Source organism: Akebia trifoliata, chromosome 13 (genome assembly GCF_017979445.1).
Source record: "Akebia trifoliata isolate Shusen 1 chromosome 13, ASM1797944v1, whole genome shotgun sequence".
Classification (NCBI taxonomy): Eukaryota; Viridiplantae; Streptophyta; class Magnoliopsida; order Ranunculales; family Lardizabalaceae; genus Akebia; species Akebia trifoliata.
In genome coordinates this window covers 3,642,660-3,662,077 of record NC_141387.1, presented here as the reverse complement: position 1 = coordinate 3,662,077, position 19,418 = coordinate 3,642,660, and the positions used below count along the sequence as shown (strand labels likewise).

The 19,418-nt window shown below is 34.3% G+C and overlaps 2 protein-coding genes across 2 annotated transcripts; both read left to right on the top strand.

Annotated features, from left to right (window-relative positions):
* Positions 1-4,479: 4,479 nt before the first annotated feature.
* LOC147387367 (uncharacterized) lies at positions 4,480-10,867 on the top strand. The gene is made up of 2 exons (XM_086421568.1): positions 4,480-4,911; positions 10,805-10,867. The coding sequence occupies exons 1-2, from the start codon at positions 4,480-4,482 to the stop codon at positions 10,865-10,867; spliced, it is 495 nt and encodes a 164-aa protein (XP_086277694.1).
* A 507-nt stretch (positions 10,868-11,374) lies between these two features.
* Positions 11,375-16,877, top strand: LOC147387366 (G-type lectin S-receptor-like serine/threonine-protein kinase At4g27290). The gene is made up of 7 exons (XM_086421082.1): positions 11,375-12,714; positions 13,581-13,724; positions 14,677-14,807; positions 15,639-15,849; positions 15,946-16,183; positions 16,274-16,424; positions 16,546-16,877. Exons 1-7 carry the CDS (start codon positions 11,448-11,450, stop codon positions 16,849-16,851), a joined length of 2,448 nt encoding a protein of 815 aa, XP_086277208.1. The 5' UTR covers positions 11,375-11,447; the 3' UTR covers positions 16,852-16,877.
* The last annotated feature ends 2,541 nt before the right edge of the window (positions 16,878-19,418 follow it).

Here is a 19,418-nt window from a genome sequence, read left to right as displayed (position 1 = left end):
AAAAAAATAAAATAAAGTAAAAAATAAAATAAAAATAAAAATACGAAGGGAGCAGATTTCCCCCTATCGATATGCAATAAAAAACACCAAAAAAAAACTAAGAAAAGGTATAAAATAGTGTAATAAAACTCTCCCATGGCATAAAAATGAAATCGGTCTCATACCAAAATTCATGGTAACTACGATACCAAAAACCTACGGATAACTTTAATGTGGAGGCAAGTTTTAGCACACAGACGGAGAGAGGAAATGAGGAAAATAGAAAATAAATAAAAAATAAAATAAAAAATTACCTGAAGGATGAACACAGTAGAGTCGGTTCCTTCATATATAACACCAAGACTTGTATGTACCGTGGCTGTGGAGATGTGATCCAGTAGAGAGAGGAGCTTTCTTTTGGAGAGAAATCGAATAGAATGGCTGCAGCAAGGTTGGATGGGGCGTTGGCTACAATGAACACAGAGAAAGGATGGCTGCTGTGAGGGAGATAAAGGGAGTGTTGGGGCGTTGAGTTTTAGAGCAGCAAGTCGTGCTGCTGTTGTGGTTGTTATGGAGAGGATGAGAGGTGTTGTAGAGGGTTGTAATGGAGGTGAGGGACGTGAGAGGGAAACGAGTTGTAAGGGGCTGTGCTGTTGTGGCTGAGAAGAAGACGAAGTGTAGAGAGAAAAAAGGAAGTGCAGCTGCTGTTGCTATGGAACGTAAGTGCAGTTGCTGTGCTGTAGTGGAACCATTGGAGGAGAAGACGTGGAAGAAGAAGAACTTCGGTCATTCAGCCCCAAAGAGCACAGAGAGAGAGAGAGGGCCAAGAGAGAGAGAGACGTTCAGCCTGTTCTCTCTTAGAGGGACGTCTGTGACTGAAAACCAAGGAGGAGGAGACGTGCTGCCTAAGGAGTAGAAACGAAGAAGACCAGCCCCTCTCTTTCTAACGTTTTTCCTTTAAATAGAAACTATGTTTCTATTTTTTAAAAGACATTTATTTCTATTTTCCTTTCACACGTTTTCTCTCTTTCTTTCTTAATTATTTAATTTTGAATTAGATGTTAAATTTTAATTGTTTAACTTTGAATTATTAGATTTAAATTTTTTTTGTTTAATTTTAAGTTTTAATTATTTAATTTTAAGTTTCAATTGTTTAATTAATTTTTTTATTTGATTTTAATTGTTTAATTTTAAGTTTTAATTGTTTAATTTTTTATTTTAATTTTTATTATATTTTCCTAAGGATCAAAATCTCTAAGTTGAGTTTGGAGGTCGAGGGGTATTTCGGTCATTTTATCGATTTTTACAAAATTTTGTGGATTTTTACGAATTCTGGCGTGAGGTTTCTTTTAGTCCCAACGTGATTATTTCTATGTTTCAAAGTCGTATTTTCCTAGCGTGGCGAGATCTCTAGGTTATCAAACTGTGTGGCGAGCCTAAGCGTACGTGCTTGCTAAATCGGGTGTGACATATGGCGATCCTCAACGTGCATAAATTTCTATGTCGAGTCGTAACGAGTAGAGTGAAAATGAAGGGAATCAAGGACAGTACTCACAAGTCTTCGAGTTCTTTGTGATCATCATTAGGAATTCACGGTAACCGGGTGACGAATTGTCGAATTAGGCAGATGCAAAAATGGGGTGTCTACATCAGGTGACGGACTTGACGGAAGTTAACGGAAATTGACGGAAAACGACACGTGGAATTTTTATCCACTGGATTAGTTTCCTCACCAAGAAGATCAACAATTTTTAATTCTCTATTCATTTTAATTTTATTTTTTAGAAAACAGTTTGTAATAGGAACTTGAATTTGTATTAATTTTTAATTGTATCCGAGAGGGCTCGGATTGTAATAAAATTAGGGACAGACGATAGTGGGACAAAACTATCTCAACCCCTCGGGTTCGTACACCAAATTTGGTGTTGGTGGTCTGAGTCAACTCAACTCGATCATCCCCTGTCTAGAACGAGAGGTAAACTTCGAAACACTCACGCATCACTCGCTAGTGAGTTTCTGTACCGTTTTTTAGTGACTAATCTGTACACATTGGATCGCACATAGTAATAAGGGCACCCTTACGAGAATGACACCATAAGATAAGAATCGGAGTTCATTACCGATATCTTGCCTTTCTAGGAAAATCAAATTCACAGCCAATTAATTAATTAAAATTAATTAGACTGGACTCTAGGTTCCATCGAGCTCATTAAGCAAAGCTAATCAAAAGTTGCACCAACTGCACTTCTTGATCATGAACAATGCCAAAGCGCAATCTTGCCCTGTGGTTCTACGTGAATTCAGGGGATAGATACACGTCTATTCAAGATGAGAGGTGATCTAAGAGTGTCCTTGCTCAGCATTGTGCGCCCTCTCCTCTGGAGATTAAATTGGTTGTTCCGATTTTAAAGATTTGGGTTGGAGGCTTTGATTAATCCTTTTAACCAGTTAGGAACTGTTTAGTAATAGGCACCCACTTCTCACGTGTGAATTTCTCTCTCTTATTGTGTGAAATTTGGTAGTGTATGTTAGGTAGGAGATCGCAGAAAAATCCAATTATTTTTTATCCGGAGATCACAAGGTCTCACCTACTACCTAAGGTTAGAAGAGAAAGCAACATCGTTCTCACTCCACCAGTCCTGGAAATGGACCCTCCACTTCATCACAACCATGAGGATCAATGAACTCTCAATGAGTTGTTCGCACCTATTACTGCCAACCCTCCATCATGTATAGCTTTACTTGCTGCTAATGTGGCACAATTTGAAATTCGGGCAGCCACCATCAATATGCTGCCCAAATTCCACGGTTTTGAGAGTGAACAACCGTACAATCACCTCAATAAATTTTTGACCTTATGCCAGACATTCAAAAATGGTCACCTCGACGATGAGAATGTCAAGCTTAGGTTATTTCCATTCTCTCTCGAAGACCATGCTGCGGCTTGGTTAAACTCCATGTCCTCCAACTCTATCACTACATGGGATGAGTTGTTAAGAAAGTTCATGGCCAAATTCTTCCCTATGGCGAAGACGGAACAATTCAAAAATGCCATTCGAAACTTGAAAGGAAGACCGGATGAAGAATTCTCCCAGACTTGGGAAAGGTTCAATGACCTTCTTGTTAAGTGTCCGCACCATGGGATAGACAAAGCCCAATTAATTAATTTCTTTTATTGTGGTCTCCCAACAGTCCAACGTATTCTTCTCGAGTCTATGCATCAGGGTAAATTCATGAATCAGACTTCTAATCAAGCTTATGAATTCTTAGTTGAATTGGCTGAGAATGCTCGAAATTGAAGCACAAACATAGGGGATTTCGATAGAGGAGATTTAGGAGTCAAGAAGCCGGGTATGTATGAGGTTAAGTCTGATCCTGAACTCAAGAATGTCATGAATAACCTTGTGAGTAGCCTACAAAGTCTCAATAAAAAGTTTGATGTTTTCAGTGTCAAATCCAATTTCCACGAAGCCACTCCAATTCTACAAGTCGCCACAGAGACATTTTCATCATGTCAGCTGTGTGAGAATTTCAATCATTCTACGGAGAATTGTCCAACCTTGACTCCCTCGCAGTCAGAGCAAGTCAATGCTATTGAAAATTACAGCACATATATGAAACCCACTCCTAACTCTTATAGTCAGACATACCATCCCGATAATAGGTTTCACCCAAATTTCTCCTATCGACAAAGTGAACCTATCTAATTAGGAGGTCCTCCAGGGTTTCAGAAAAATTTCAATCGTCAAACTCATGCCAGTGCGAGCGTATCTTTGGTTCTTGCAACCATCCTATTCTTTACCTCAAAATTCTGATCAACAGGCGATCATTGTCGACCCTATAACCAGTTACTCTTTTCCTGTTGCTCAAACAAACTCAGCATTGGAATCAATGATGGCTGTGATATTAAAGCAACAACAACAACTCATACATCAACAAATCCAAACTACCCAGAGCCAGTCTCAGACCAACCAAGTCACTGCGCAAGCAATTAAAAATTTAGAGGTTCAGATGGGTCTGTTAGCTTCATCCATGGGAAAGAAAAACAAAGGCCAGTTTCTCAGTCAAACTATGCCTAATCCAGCAGGAACTGTTCCAAGAGGACAGTATGAAATCAATAGTCAGGCGGGTCCCTCAAGTTCTGTCCAAGCCGTCCACACCTTATGATCTGGTAAATTGGTAGACAATAAAGTTGAAATGCCTGAGGAGGTTCTATCCAAAGAAACAACCTCTAGTGCACCTTCCACAGAAAAAGAAGACCAGTCTAAGGAAACACCTCCTCCTATCGAAAGTCGAGTAATCATTCCCAAAGCTCTGTTCCCTCATAGACTTCTAGACAATAAAAAGGGAAATTTTTTCGAAGGACTTCTAAAAGTGTTCAAAAATGTTCAAATAAATATTCCCTTCCTTGACGCAATTTGTCAAATTCCCTCGTATGCCAAATTTCTCAAGGATCTTACCACAGTGAAACGAAAAACTCCTGTGCCAAGAAAGGCTATGATGACAGTCCAGTCTTCCTGTCTGATTCAACAGACAATTGTTCCTAAATTCAAGGACCCAGGCTGTCCTACAATCTCTGTGCACATTGGAGATACGATGATTGAGAAATGTTTATTAGATCTTGGGGTTAGTGTGAATCTTCTTCCTTTCTCAGTTTATCAACAATTAGGTTTAGGTGAACTTAAACCTATGGATATCACTCTGAGTCTAGCAGATAGATCGGTGAAGATTCCCAAGGGAATAGTGGAAGATGTGATCATCAAAGTGAAAGATTTCTACTTTCTTGTCGACTTCGTAGTTCTTGACACTGAACCTATCATTAACCCAAATTCTCATGTTCCAGTCATCTTAGGAAGACCTTTCTTAGCCACTTCCGATGCAGTCATCAAGTGTCGCAATGGTATCATGACCCTATCATCTGGGAACATGAAGGTCAAAATGAACGTCTTCCAAAATAAGTTTCAATCTACTGACATGGATGATTTGGAAGAAGTCAATATGGTCGACACCCTGGTTAGTAGCACGTTTAAAGAAGCGAAGAACAATGATCCGCTAGAAGAATATTTTGGCTAATTCGACCTTGAGTTCGATACTGAGAAATCCATCAGGGAGGTGAACTGTCTTCTTGAATATGTCTCTATGATGGATTGGCAGCGAAAAGTACAGAGTCTTTCCTCTCTCTCGTCATCCCCAATAGTAGAGGAAATTCCAAAGCTTGAGTTAAAGTAATTACCTGATACGCTGAAATACGCATTTTTGGGTAATGCTGAAACCTTCCCTGTCATTATCTCCCTTACTTTAGAAAAATCACAAGAAAATCAATAATTTCACTTTGGGACCTTAATTTCACCAAGATTATCAAGTTTTAGTACTAGTTCCCTTAAAATAATAATAAATTTCATTAAATCTCAAATTAATGTGGCTAACAATAGTTTGTTACTAATTTGAGGTAAAAATGGCACATTCGGAAACCAACAAAAGACGTAATAATTACGGTTACAATACGCTAGTCGAAAGGAAGCATCCAGAAAAAACTTGAAGCATTTGGCCACCACGTCACCGCGTCGCGGTCATCTCGAGGAATTTATCCTCGATATTCATACAGAAGCTTCTAGAAGTTTTGGTGGTTGTAACTGATTGGGTCATTCGAATCGAATTATCTGACAAATCACCCCGATTACCCGAATACGAATATTATAAATTGGAAGGTTGATTTTAGAGGAGTCTTCTCTTTGCTCTCTCCTTCACTTCTTCCATAATTTTTGATTTTTCTTGCTTTAAAATTCTCTGTAATTTTCCTTTGGGTGAGCTTTTGAGTGAAGTGAGAACATCAAGACTAATCCATTGACTCTATTGTAACTCTTTTGAGAGATCATCAAAGAAGGAATCAAGTTGCAACACTATTCTACATTCTCTTCTCCATCTATCATCTTCTTGCTTTTATTATTGTTGCAATATGATCCTTGCGATGATCGGCTAGACTCTCCTTAGAGAGGTCAAGAATGCCGGAGCAATTTCATCCTACCAATGTTGTTTTAATTCTTTATTTCTGCTTTATATGTTAATTCTGAGAATCCTCTTAGGATAAGATTAGCAAACTTTTACATTCAAATCAAGTTTAGATGATTGTTACTTAGACAAGCTCAAGAACAATCATGTTATGTGAAGAATTGAAGTATAAGTCAACTAATCTTATTTAAGTTTGAGATTCTCATGAATACTCTTTGGTTACCATCAATGTTTAATTCGATCTATCTTCTGATCCATGAGCAATGACTTGCTACGTGGATTGAGTTATAAATAGAATAAATCAGCATTTTGGATGAATTGCAAAGGTTGAATTGACCTCTCTAAGCTCTTTTCCTTATATCTTCAATTTCTATTGTTAATTTTAATTTCAATTACAAATTAGTTGCTACTTACTTCTATATTTTTACAAATCAATTTGGTTTTTAAATAATCTGTTTTCTAATTCTATTTTGGCCTTTTTATCCGAATGAGTTTTTGAATCCAAACTGTCCATGTGGAACAAATTCGACTTACCCAAAGTCTTATTTTAATTTTTTTTATCTCTGCATTTACACATCAAGATTTATAACCGATCACACTTCATCAAGACTCAACCATTGTAATTGAAGATTCACCACTGATAGTTTTGAGAAGATATTTTAGAGTAAGAAAACCTATCATTTCAAATGATTACATGGTGTATCTGTAAGAATTTGACTTTGATATTGGGATAAATAAAGATCTGGTTACATTTTCCCAAGTAATGGAAAGTAATAATTTTATTAAGTAGATGGATGCCATGAAAAAAGAATTAAAATCTATGGACCAAAACTGCATTTGGGATCTCGCCGAATTGCCTTCTGAATATAAGAAAGTTGGTTGTAAGTGGGTCTTCAAGACCAATCACGATGCAAAAGACAATACCAAACAATTTAAAGTCTAATTTGTAGTCAAAGGTTTTACTCAGAAGGAAGGCGTTGATTACACTAAGACTTTCTTTCCAATTTTAAAGAAAAACTCAATCGTTATGATTTGGAGTTACACTAGATGGATATGAAAATTACTTTCTTAAATGAAAGATTAGATGAAAAGATCTACATGGAACAACTAGAAGTATTAAAAAAAAAGGAAAATGAAAGTTTAGCCAATAGACTTAAGAAATTCATTTACGGACTTAAATAAGTTTCAAGGCAATAGTAAATAAAGTTTAACGATACCATTACCTTTTTCGAATTTAAGAAAAATATTATTAACTAGTGTATATATTTGAATATCAGTGGGAGTAAGTTTATTATGTTAATTCTATATGTGGATGATATTCTTTTAACTAGTAGTGATCTTGATTTTTTATACGAAATCAAAAATTATCTCAATAAGAATTTTAAGATAGTTGATATGGGTGAGGCAACATATGTCATTGGCATAGAAATCCTTAAGAATCAATCTCAATGATTATTAGGATTGTCTCAAAAAGGTTATATTAACAGTGTCTTAGAGAGATATAATATGCAATCTTAATCTAATAGTGATGCGTCTATCGAGAAAGGAAACAAGCTCAATTTTATTCAATGTCCGCAACTTACTTAGAAAGGGAGTACATGAAATATATTCCATACAATTCAGTTATTGAGAGTTTGATGTATGCTCAGATCTGTATCAAACCAGATATCAATTTTACAGTTGGAATGTTAGGAAGATATCAAACTAACTCAGGAATAAATCATTGGAAAGCTACAAAGAAAGTTATGAAGTTTTACAAGGGACAAAAGATTACATGCTCACTTACAAAAGATCAGATCATCTAGAGGTGATCAAGTACTCAGATTAAGATTTTACCGAATGTTATAATAATAGAAAATCTACATTGGGTTTCGTATTTCTACTAGTAAAAGGAGTTATTTCATGGAAGAGTGTGAAGTAGAGTATTATTGCTTCATCCACTGTGGAGGTTGAATTCGTGGCATGCTTTGAAGACACAAATCATACTCTTTAGTTGCGAAATTTTATCTCAAAACTTGGAGTTGTCGACTCTATAGCTAGGCTACTGAAGATATATTATGATAATACCGCAGTTATATTTTTCTCTAAGAATGGAAAGTACTCGAATGTTGTGAAACACATAGAAGTCAAGTATTTGGTAGTTAGACAAAGAGTCCAAAAACAATTAGTGTCATTAAAAAATATTAGTACCACTCAAATGATAACTGATCAATTAACAAAGTGGTTATCACCAAAAGTTTATGAATAACATGTTACCAGAATGGGTCTTTTGGGAAAATCTTTTGTATATATGGAATAAATTACTTTGAAGTGGTTATGTAATTAACATTAATATTAGTACTAAATAAAGTTTGTTTCTGCTTAATTCTTGTTTTCAATTATATTATGCATATTTTATTTGGATTTAAGTAATATAGAAAATGCCTTGATAAGACAAAGTGAAAGGAGCACAATTAAAGGTTATATCAGATAGGGTATTGATGGCGTGGTACATGAAAGGAAGTATGGCATTAATGACAAACAACCGTCATAATTCAAATTAATATTTAATCGAAATATAGCATTAAGGAATTTAATTATATATTGGGAATATTAATGATTTTAAAAGTCAAGATCACATATAAAATATTTTTGATTATAGAATCTTAAAGTTGAGTCAATTTTTCAAATATTTTGAAATTTACTATTAGTACAATCTGTCTAATGGACCAAGTGGGAGATTGGCAAAACCCATGTGACATTTTGGCCTCCTTGACCTCCACGGTTTTAGTTTCTAAATTTCAGGTGGATTCTATAATATAATAGATATCAATTTTAAATAGAAATCTAATATCATTAGAATTATTTCTTTAAGGAATTAGTAGGAGATCTTGATAGATAGGAAAACTATTAAAAGAATTAATCTAGGCCCTCAACTTTTATCTATAAAAGGGATTGGCTAATCCCATATTAGAGTTGTTGAAAGGATACGAAACGTCGAAAACGTTGAGATAAAAGAAGTGATATCCATCGATCACAAAAACTCAGCCAATCCAAATAAAAGGAAGGGAGAAGGTGCATCTAGAAGAAAAGATCAATCTAATTAAGATTATACAAAGCACGAGGAAGAAGGAGATTAAAGGGAGCATATTCAAAATCATTGGATTAAAGGTTTAGCAATGGCACAAGGTAAGTAACGATAACTTGCAATAGATTTTTGTTCATGAATGGTTGTTTAAGATATATATTTGATTGATTCTATTGGGACAAAATAATTATCGTGTTGAGATTTGAATGTATAAAATAATCAATAAGAATAACAGAGGGTTTGATCATCCTGACCATGATCTTAACCTTCTTGGACATGTAAGTGTAAAGTTTTCAGCCTTTTCTAAATTAAATTAAATTTTCTATTTTTTGATGTGTAAAAAGTGAATATATATGTTTGGTTTTTGTTTTTTTTCAAGGCATGGAAACTATGGAATGAAGGCAAGGCCTTGGATTGTTACCTGAGTCTCAAGTGTTGAGATACATTCACGTAGGTCTTTTAGGTGTGCAAAAGCACTCGGAAGACCAACCAAGCACGTCATTTGTTGTTTTAATGTTATGTAGCGAGACTTCAATCATGCTCCAACAGAAATGTCCCGATTTTTATACTGAAAGGAGTCACATTGAGGCAGATACATTTTCAACTGGGAAAAAGTTGAGTTCAAATATGGTAACTGTTTCAATGTTAGAGGGTCGATAGTAAAGAAAGAAGATTGGATTTTATTCATGATTCTTAATTGATTTTCTTAATACAATACAAGTCTTTTTTTTTCTTTTTTGAATTAGTCCATTTTGCTTGTGCAGGTGCTGACAATTAAAAAAAAATCTTTTGTGCCAAAACCCTACATACATTACTGAGAAATATAAATGAAGATGGTACTAATCAGTATCAGTAACAGTCATGCTCCGCTGCATTGAATTGAGATAGTCACCACACGACGTTCCCTCTTCTCCCCCCTATCATTTATCTAATTTTCTTATTTATGTCATTGGCTTGAGTGATCGTTATAACCGATACTGAAAGTACTAATCAGTATCAATAACAGTCATGCTCCGCTGCATTGAATTGAGATAGTCACCACACGACGTTCCCTCTTCTCCCCCTATCATTTATCTAATTTTCTTATTTATGTCATTGGCTTGAGTAATCGCTATAACCGATACTGAAAGCATACCTACACATTGAAGTCTCTACCAAACAAAATTAAGTTTCTTAATAACAAAGGAACTGAATCAAGTGGCATCGTTATTCAAATTAGTAAAGATATTCATAATCGCCTATGATATGGTTAATATGAGCCTATAATTTAAAGGGTGTTAAACCGAAATTGTGGTGTTAATAATAGTTTCAAATTATTTAACATATAGGACACAAACCTATTCTTTGAAAACAGAAATTTTTTATCAAAGAAATTATCTTTTTCGCTTGCATAAACTTAAGCATTGGTCAAGATTGTTTGTCACCACTTTTACCCATATCTTTATAACTAGTCATCTTAGTTAGTCTTGGAGATGATCAAGTGAGATCAGTCAATGTGACTTGCCCGTCACATTAACTCGTTTGAGGTCAAAGATGACAGGTTCCATCTATCAAAAAATCTTGGCAAAGTTGATAAGTCTTCATTTTTATAATTCGAAAATTGGATGAAACAAAATCCATTATATATTTTTATTTTATATTTTATAATGAGATCTGTAACTCAGTAAACTAATTTATTCTTAATTCCCTGAAAATAAATCAGAAGCCAATTTCATAGACTATGATTGCGCCATTTTTTGAACCATGCAGACTGGTCTTCTTACCCTACCAATGGATGCCGGTCGCATTATTGCACCTCCAAAGACCAAATGAGGGATGAAAATAAGAATTAATGCGGGTAGTTAGGTTATTAAATGGAACAGAAATCAATCACATTCCACTGTATGATAGGAATTAATGTTGGATTGTTTTATTTGACATCCACAATAGCGGAATAACTACTTAATTGGATGGGATTATAGATGAAAAGCCTATATTATAATATGCTTAACGGTTATAACTTTTGCCACTTAAATATATGTTTCCTCTGAACTAGACAAAGTATGAGGAGTACAAATAATTTAGGGAATGCTAAATTGTAGTACTTTTACAAAACAACATTACAAAATAATAAATCTTAAGAAGATTGGAGAGTTTCTTAAATATGTGAATAATGGTTGTGAAGACTTGAATTAGTTAATATACGTGAGGATTTTTTTTTTTTTTTTTAACTTAAAAGTGTTTACTAGATGACATGGATGAGCCATGACCTCAATCTCACAGACTATATAAGACGGAGAGCTGTAGGCATGATGTTGTCTTTCTCAATCTTGGTCTCAACCAATCTTTCAAGTTTCCACTCTGAACAATTACAAAAATTTCACTGTCTAAAAAATTGAGAACTTTTCTCTCAATGGGCGATCTTCTCTTTATTGTTTTCTGCTGCACCTTACTCTTTTCCTTGTCCAAAATCTCAACTTCGACAGACACTCTTATTCGGAACCAACTCCTTAAAGACAACCAGACCTTAGTTTCCTCAGGCCAAATCTTCGAATTAGGCTTTTTCAGTCCTGGTAATTCCAAAAACCGATACTTGGGAATATGGTACAAGAATATTTCAGTTCAAACGGTAGTTTGGGTTGCAAACAGAAACAACCCACTTAGTGATCCATCGGGAATATTAAAGATTGACGATGATGGAAATCTCGCACTTGTCAATCGAACCAAAATCGTTATTTGGTCATCCTCAGAATCAAGTAGTTCGTTGGCCAAGAATCCAATTGCTCAGCTCTTGGACTCAGGGAACCTTGTGTTAAAATATGAAGGCCAGCAGGATCCCAAGAGCTATATCTGGCAGAGCTTTGATTACCCATCCGATACAATGTTACTGGACATGAAGCTGGGATGCAACTTAAAAACTGGTAAGATGTGGAATCTGACAGCTTGGAAGAGCCCTGATGACCCTTCCACTGGTGATTTCTCTTATGGAATAGATCCTCATGGATTTCCACAGCTAATTTTGCGTAAGGGATCTGTCAAAAACTATCGTGTGGGGCCATGGAATGGGTATACATTTAACGGATATCCTACACTTTGGATGGATACATTGCTCAAAAACATCTTTTTCTCTTACAAAAAAGAGGTGTATTATAAGTTGCAAACCAATGATGATTTTATTATTACAAGACTTCTGTTGAATTCAACAGGTGCCATTGAATACCTTATTTGGATTGGTGGAACCCAAGAATGGAAGATCATTTACAAGGCGGAGGGAGACCAATGTGACAAGTATGGCTTCTGTGGTGCTTATGGTATTTGTAATTTTATTAATAACGCAACTATTTGCGACTGTGTAGAGGGATTTACGCCCAAATCTGCACAATGGTCAAGTGGATGCATAAGGAGAACACCATTGGATTGCAACAAGAATGGACATTGGTTTCAGAAGTTTGAATCTGTGAAATTGCCTGATACATCAATCTCTTGGATGAACAAGAGCATGAATCTCAAGGAATGTGAGGCGCGCTGCTTGAGCAACTGTTCTTGCACTGCTTATGCTAATTCTGACATTAGAGGAGTAGGTAGTGGCTGTCTCCTATGGTTTGGGGATTTGGTTGATATTAAACGGTGCAACACGGGCGGGCAAGATCTCTACATTCGGATGGCGGCTTCAGAACCAGGTATGTATATATGGATAATTTTTGTTCTATGTTTTTCTTTTGATAATTATCCAGTTCATGATTATATAGGGCTTTCATTGTCATAAAATTAAACTTCTTATTTTGTAATTTTACAAAATGAATCTTAGAACATGCAATATTTGTTTAGTCATACAACAAGAATTATCAAGAATACTACTCGAAGATCTATGTTGTAACTAGCCTCAGTGATTTGTATTCAGGGAGGGGCCCTTCAACCCTGGCTTATCAATTAAAAATAAAAATAAAAAATATTGTTTTGTCATTAATTTAGTATCGAAATATATGTTTCTCAAAAATATGAAAATTGTAGTAAAATATAGATATATCTTGTTCGATATACGTAAACATGTTTCATGGAATATTCCAAAACAAATTGAAACATTCAAAAGTTTGAAATAATTATTCCTAATAAATAAAAATTAAAAATCAATATGTTCTGCCTAAATATTAAAAATGGAACAAAATTTATACCATGTTACATTCAACTTTTTTGCTTCAAGGTGAGTGGCACTAAATGCTGTGTCCCTACCCTTAAACTAAGCTCTTGTGACAGTCAGGTGGAATTTAGTGAAGGGATTCCTCATTTAGAGACAACGCTGTGCAATACATATGTTTTGCTAATCATTAATAGAATTAAAAATAAACTTTACAGCTACCTAGCATTTGGAGACCCAATATATATATGGGGAATGCTAACGTCCAAGACCTCATTCGGACGTTAGTATTGTCCAACACTTTTTTTTTTCCAATAATAAATCTTGGAACACAGTCCTCAGCATTCCAAACACGTGGACTACCATGTTGGTCCAATTGACAAACTCACATGACATTCAACTTTATTACAGTGGCGGGCAAAGGGATAAATGTTGATTCCAAAAAGAAGACAAATCGAGTGGCTGTGATGATATCCATATCAGTAGTTGCGGGCATACTTACGTTGGGTTTGATCATCTGTTGTATCATTAGGAAGACAAGGACAATACAAACAGGTAGGTTCTATTTTTTTTTGTCAAAATTACCTTCCTCATGGAGATCAATGTGGTCAAACGTTAGGCCTTATGATACCAACCATTATATTTAAGCCATTAGATGGTTATGAATTATGAATGAATAAATGTATATTCTTACAGTAGAAATCCTGCAAATGCACAAAAATTGATCCTCGGCATGTATATATCATTTTCTATAGCTTTAATTGTAAGATATCAAGCAGGCTAGTACGAATCACAACTTAATGGACAGCCTAAAAGTTGCTTGTAATCATCCAATAAATCATATTTGAATGATTAAAAAAAGGGTCTTGTTAACATCCAAAACCCAATTTAAGGGCATTTTTCAGTACAAAATTAAATTTCCGAAGTGTATTCATTGCATTTTAACATGTGCCCTTGGGACAAACTTAACAAGGCCCTTAAAAAATATGGTTCATTCTCTTCAAAAGTATACATTCAAAGTTCATATCGTTACACTCACTTTGTTTCATATATTTCAGATATTTTCTACTATTTTCATGGTAAACAAAAAGGAAATGAAGTAAACAACTGAACCAAATATTATGTAGAAATTTTTTTATTGAAGATAGTTGGATGAGTATTGTATTAATCCTAATTAAAGCCATCACATCAACAAAGGTATAGAAAGTAGCCTAATATAGTGATACTAGCTATCTATAATCATGTAAACACAAGATCCAAGACTCTAGATTATACATATCCCCATAACCCATAACACATATCTCAAAGATACATATATCGAGGATAAATATCAAGTGTTGGATTTTGTGTTTAAACGATTGAGATTTTGTGTTTATTTCCATTAGTCATTCTTCACGAGTCAGCAGATCCTAACCCATATAAAAAATTCTAAGTATATTGCTAAATAAATTATTCTCCATCACAACCTATACTGAAAATTATTCTCATGCATCTTATTGTCTAACAGATTACATTGATGAGAAATTGATGGAGGAGCTGGACTTAGCTTTGTTTGATTTTGTTACTATTGCAACTGCCACTAATAACTTCTCTTCTGATAATAAGATTGGAGAGGGTGGTTTTGGTCCTGTTTACAAGGTAGGTCTCTCTCTCTCTCTCTCTCTCTCACACACACACACACACACACATATGGGGTAGCTTTTGGCAAACAAAGTTAAGGAGACAACGTTGGGAAACAAAATTTCTTCTATATGACTCAAAAGTTTCGAACTGTGACAATTTTTTGTGAGGATAATCAGTATGGTGAGGAGATCATCCTCACAAAAAATCAGCCCTATCTGAAACTTCTAACCCCACCAAAAGTGGTTTACAAATTAATGGGAAAAAATTGACAGTCCACAATTCAAAACCAGCTTTTATGGGGTTAGAAGTTTCAGAACATGCAGATTTTTTGTGAGGATGATCTCCTCATTATAGAGATCATCAACACAAAAAATCAGCCCAATACAAAACTGTTAAGTCATATAGTACAAAGGCGTTGGCTTCGTGTTGCCTCCCTAACATTATCTGTCGAACGTGACCTATATATATATATAGGACACATCATTCAGTAGACAACATTTTGTCCTATATGGAAAAAAAGTTCCAGAATGGGCTGAATTTTTATGATCTCTATGATGAGGAGATCATCCTTACAAAAAATCAGCCGGTTCTAAAACTTCTAACCTGTGAAATGTGGTTACACACTGACTGTAAAAAATGAACGGTCCACAATTCTTCAACTTGTAAACTAGGGCTAGCAATTTCAGAATAGGCTGATTTTTTAAGACAAAACACATTGTCTAGAACATTCTCTACGGAACCCAACACAATATATATATAATCAAATTATGTTGAAACCTAAACAAGATGAATATTCTCATATTCCTATTCACTTATAATAATCATTTCACCTATGGTAATCTATAGGGTGAGCTACAAACAGGACAAGAAATAGCAGTGAAGAGGCTCTCAAAGGATTCTGGGCAAGGCCTCAACGAGTTTAAGAACGAGGTTATTTTCATTGCGAAACTTCAACATCGAAATCTAGTTAGGCTTCTGGGGTGTTCCATTGAAAGAAAAGAAAAGATGTTAATCTACGAGTACATGCCGAACAAAAGCTTAGACTACTTTATCTTTGGTTTGGCCCTTTCTCACACTTTTGTATTTAACTTAAATAGACTATTTATTTAGTGGAGTTTGTAGACAAATGCTAACCTTAGTAAAATTGTCTTAGATCAAGCAAGATGTACTTTATTGAGCTGGCAGAAACGCTTCAATATCATAGTAGGAATTGCTCAAGGACTTCTTTATCTTCATAGAGATTCAAGACTGAGAATTGTCCATAGGGATCTCAAAGCTAGCAATGTTCTACTTGACAGTGAGATGAACCCCAAAATTTCAGATTTCGGCATGGCAAGAACTTTTGCAGGAAACCAGACACAAGTAAAAACAAGAAGGGTGGTTGGGACATAGTAAGTACCATGAAAATTACTCTATGAAAGCATTTTCATCTTTTAGGTCTATTTTCCTCTTGATTAACCATAAAAATAAAAAAAATGCAGTGGTTATATGTCTCCGGAGTATGCATTAGAGGGGCTATTTTCAATGAAATCTGATGTCTTTAGCTTTGGGGTTTTGGTGTTGGAGATAACTAGTGGTAAGAAGAACAGAGGATTCGATCATCCTGATCATGATCTCAACCTCCTTGGATATGTAAGTGCACAAATGAACATCGTTCTAGTCTACTAAATTAAATTTTTAATTATCTAGCATGTACATGATTCTTTTCTATTTTTTTATGAGTAAAACGAATATATCTTTGACATTTTTCAAGGCATGGAATCTATGGATAGAAGGCAAGGCCTTGGAACTGGTAGATACATTAATGAAGGATGGGTTGCCTAAGTCTCAAGTGTTGAGATACATCCAAGTGGGTCTTTTATGTGTGCAAAAACGCCCCCAAGACAGGCCGAGCATGTCATCTGTTGTTTTAATGTTGTGCAATGAGACTGAAGTCATTCCCCAACCGAAACAACCTGGTTTTTATAGCGAAAGGAATCTCATTAAGGTAGATACATCTTCAAGTGCAAAAAAGTTGAGTACAAATGTTGTAACTATTTCAATGTTAGAGGGTCGATAGTAAAGAAAGAAGGCTGAATTTTATTATCGAGTCTTGATTAATTTAATTGAACTATGAACCCTATTGATTCAATAATATGAACTCTAATAGGGTTTATACTTTATATAGATAATATAGAATATTCCTCCTATATTATTCATTACATTAAACTAATATTAATCATGAAATCTAATCTAGCAATCTTTGTCTTATCTTAATCTTGGCAAAAATGATATGGTGTATCACATTACACCTTATTGTAGAGCATCGTGACTAGTACTCGGGAATCTTTATTTTGTAGCAGACAAATTAGGGAGAATGACTTTGAAGGACTCTTTATTGAGAATATGTACTGAATAGTCCCCTAATAAAGAATACGGACCAGTTCAGTCCCACTTAATAAAATATTAGTCTGTTAAGGATCTTTTGAAGATTTTTTTAAGAAAAATGCCTGAAATACCCTTTTGAAACCTTTACAAAGTATTTGATCTAAAAATATAGGGAGCCAAATAAAAATCTTGGACCACTAAATTTAGTTATTAATATTTCTTAAAAAAATATGTATATATTTTATTTTTTAAAAACTAAATTCGATATAATTTTATTTCACTCATTAGTCTCGACATGCTAATTTTTGAGTTGAATCAATTCGAAGAACATTCAAGTCGAGTTTTAAAACTATGTTTTAGTTATTTAAAATTATTTATATATTTTAATAAATCTAATATACATAGACCAAACCAGTTTGATGATGATCATACTCATCTCCATCATCATCTTTGGTGTAGTCATCACCATCTATGTAATTTAAAGATTACTAGTTTTGGTAAGATAAACAAGTAATTTTTTTTAAAATTGATATATAAGAGATGACCATAATTAAGGGGCATGTCATTATAAAATATAGGAGTAGCTCAAATATTCTGAAATAAACATGTATCTTTAAACTTCAAAGTCATTGAAAGGGCAATTATGGTATTTTCGCACAAAAATCCTTTTTAGACTAATATTTGACAAATTGGGTACTAAAGAGTCCATAATTTTTTAGAAGAAACTTTTTGGTACATATTTTCAAGAAATAGGTCTTTGCGGTCATTGTCCTGACAAATTATATGTTTCCTTTTTCTAATTCTGCTTTGTTTTTTGAATTGGTCAATTATGCACATGCGAGTGCTGACAATTAAAATATATCTTTTGCTCCACAACCCTACATACAATTTTTTTTTGGAAAGTAACCCTACATATATACATTAGTGAGAAATATAAATGAAGATGGTACTAAATAATACCAATAAAAACCATGCTCCACAGCATTGACTTGTGATAGCCACCACATGACCATGCTTCTTCTCCCCCAATCATTTATTTAATTTTCTTATATCTGTCATTGGCTTGAGTGATCGCTATGACAAATAATGAAAGCAAACCTACATATTGAAGTCTCTACCAAACCAAACTAAGTTTCTTAATAACAAAGGAATTGTATGACTATCTAACTGAATCAAGGGGCGTACTTTAAACAAATTTTCAAGTTTTAATTGTTTTGCAAATCAGTAAAGAGATGCATAATCGACCTACATGTAGTACAATTAATATGAGCCTATCCTGGAGACTTAGATGATTTCGAGTGGAGATTGATGAGCATTTGATGTTTCATTTTATTGTATGCCATTAGGGCTCTTATGTTAGATTGAACTTTGAAAAACAGAATGTTATGAGATTTGAACATGTTGTTAGAGTTTTATTTGTTTTGCTATGGTTGAAGTTAATATATTATAAAATGGTGGTTTTCAAGTAATAAATACATGTTTAGTTGTTTATTTTGATTTATTAGAGTAAATAATGAAATCTACAAATTATCGAGATCGTCCTCAAAGGCTTAGATGGCAACTCAATAATTTATACCCTTGTAACAAAATCATAAGAGTGTTGTGTTGGAGTATTATTATTATTTTATAATTAAAACTATTTTGTGTCTTTTTACACATACAATTTTATATAAATATTGGATTGTAATTTGTTCAAAACATACTGATAAAATTGGAAATCATGCTTATGGTCTGGCATTGGTTACCAACATCAAATATGATGGGTTAGTGAGCATTCTATCAAAATTTTAAGTGGTATTCACCTAATACTAGCATTATACGATTGGTAGAAAACTTAATATCCTCTTTATAAATAGGTGGTCGTCCCCATCTCTCTACACAGATTTTTCTATTCTTGAGATAAAAGTTCCCATCACCAAAGGTGTAGGCTAGTTGGGGTAGTACGTCTATTCTTCACAAATCAAGATCAAAGTATTCTTCATGAATTATTGGAAAAGCAAATCTCGGTATTTTAAATTTATTGTTTCGATTCGATTATTATGTTTTGTTAAAGATCAAATCTTAGATCCATGTTTATTATGATTGAAGTTTTTCCCAACAATTAGTATCAAAGTGTAAACATCCCATTTTTGTATTTGCATAATTCGACAATTCGTCATCCGGTTGCGATGAATTTCTAATGATAAGTGCAAGGAACTCAAAAGCTTGTGAGTACTGTCCCTGATTTCTCCCATTTTTAGTCCTTTCATCTCCCCTATT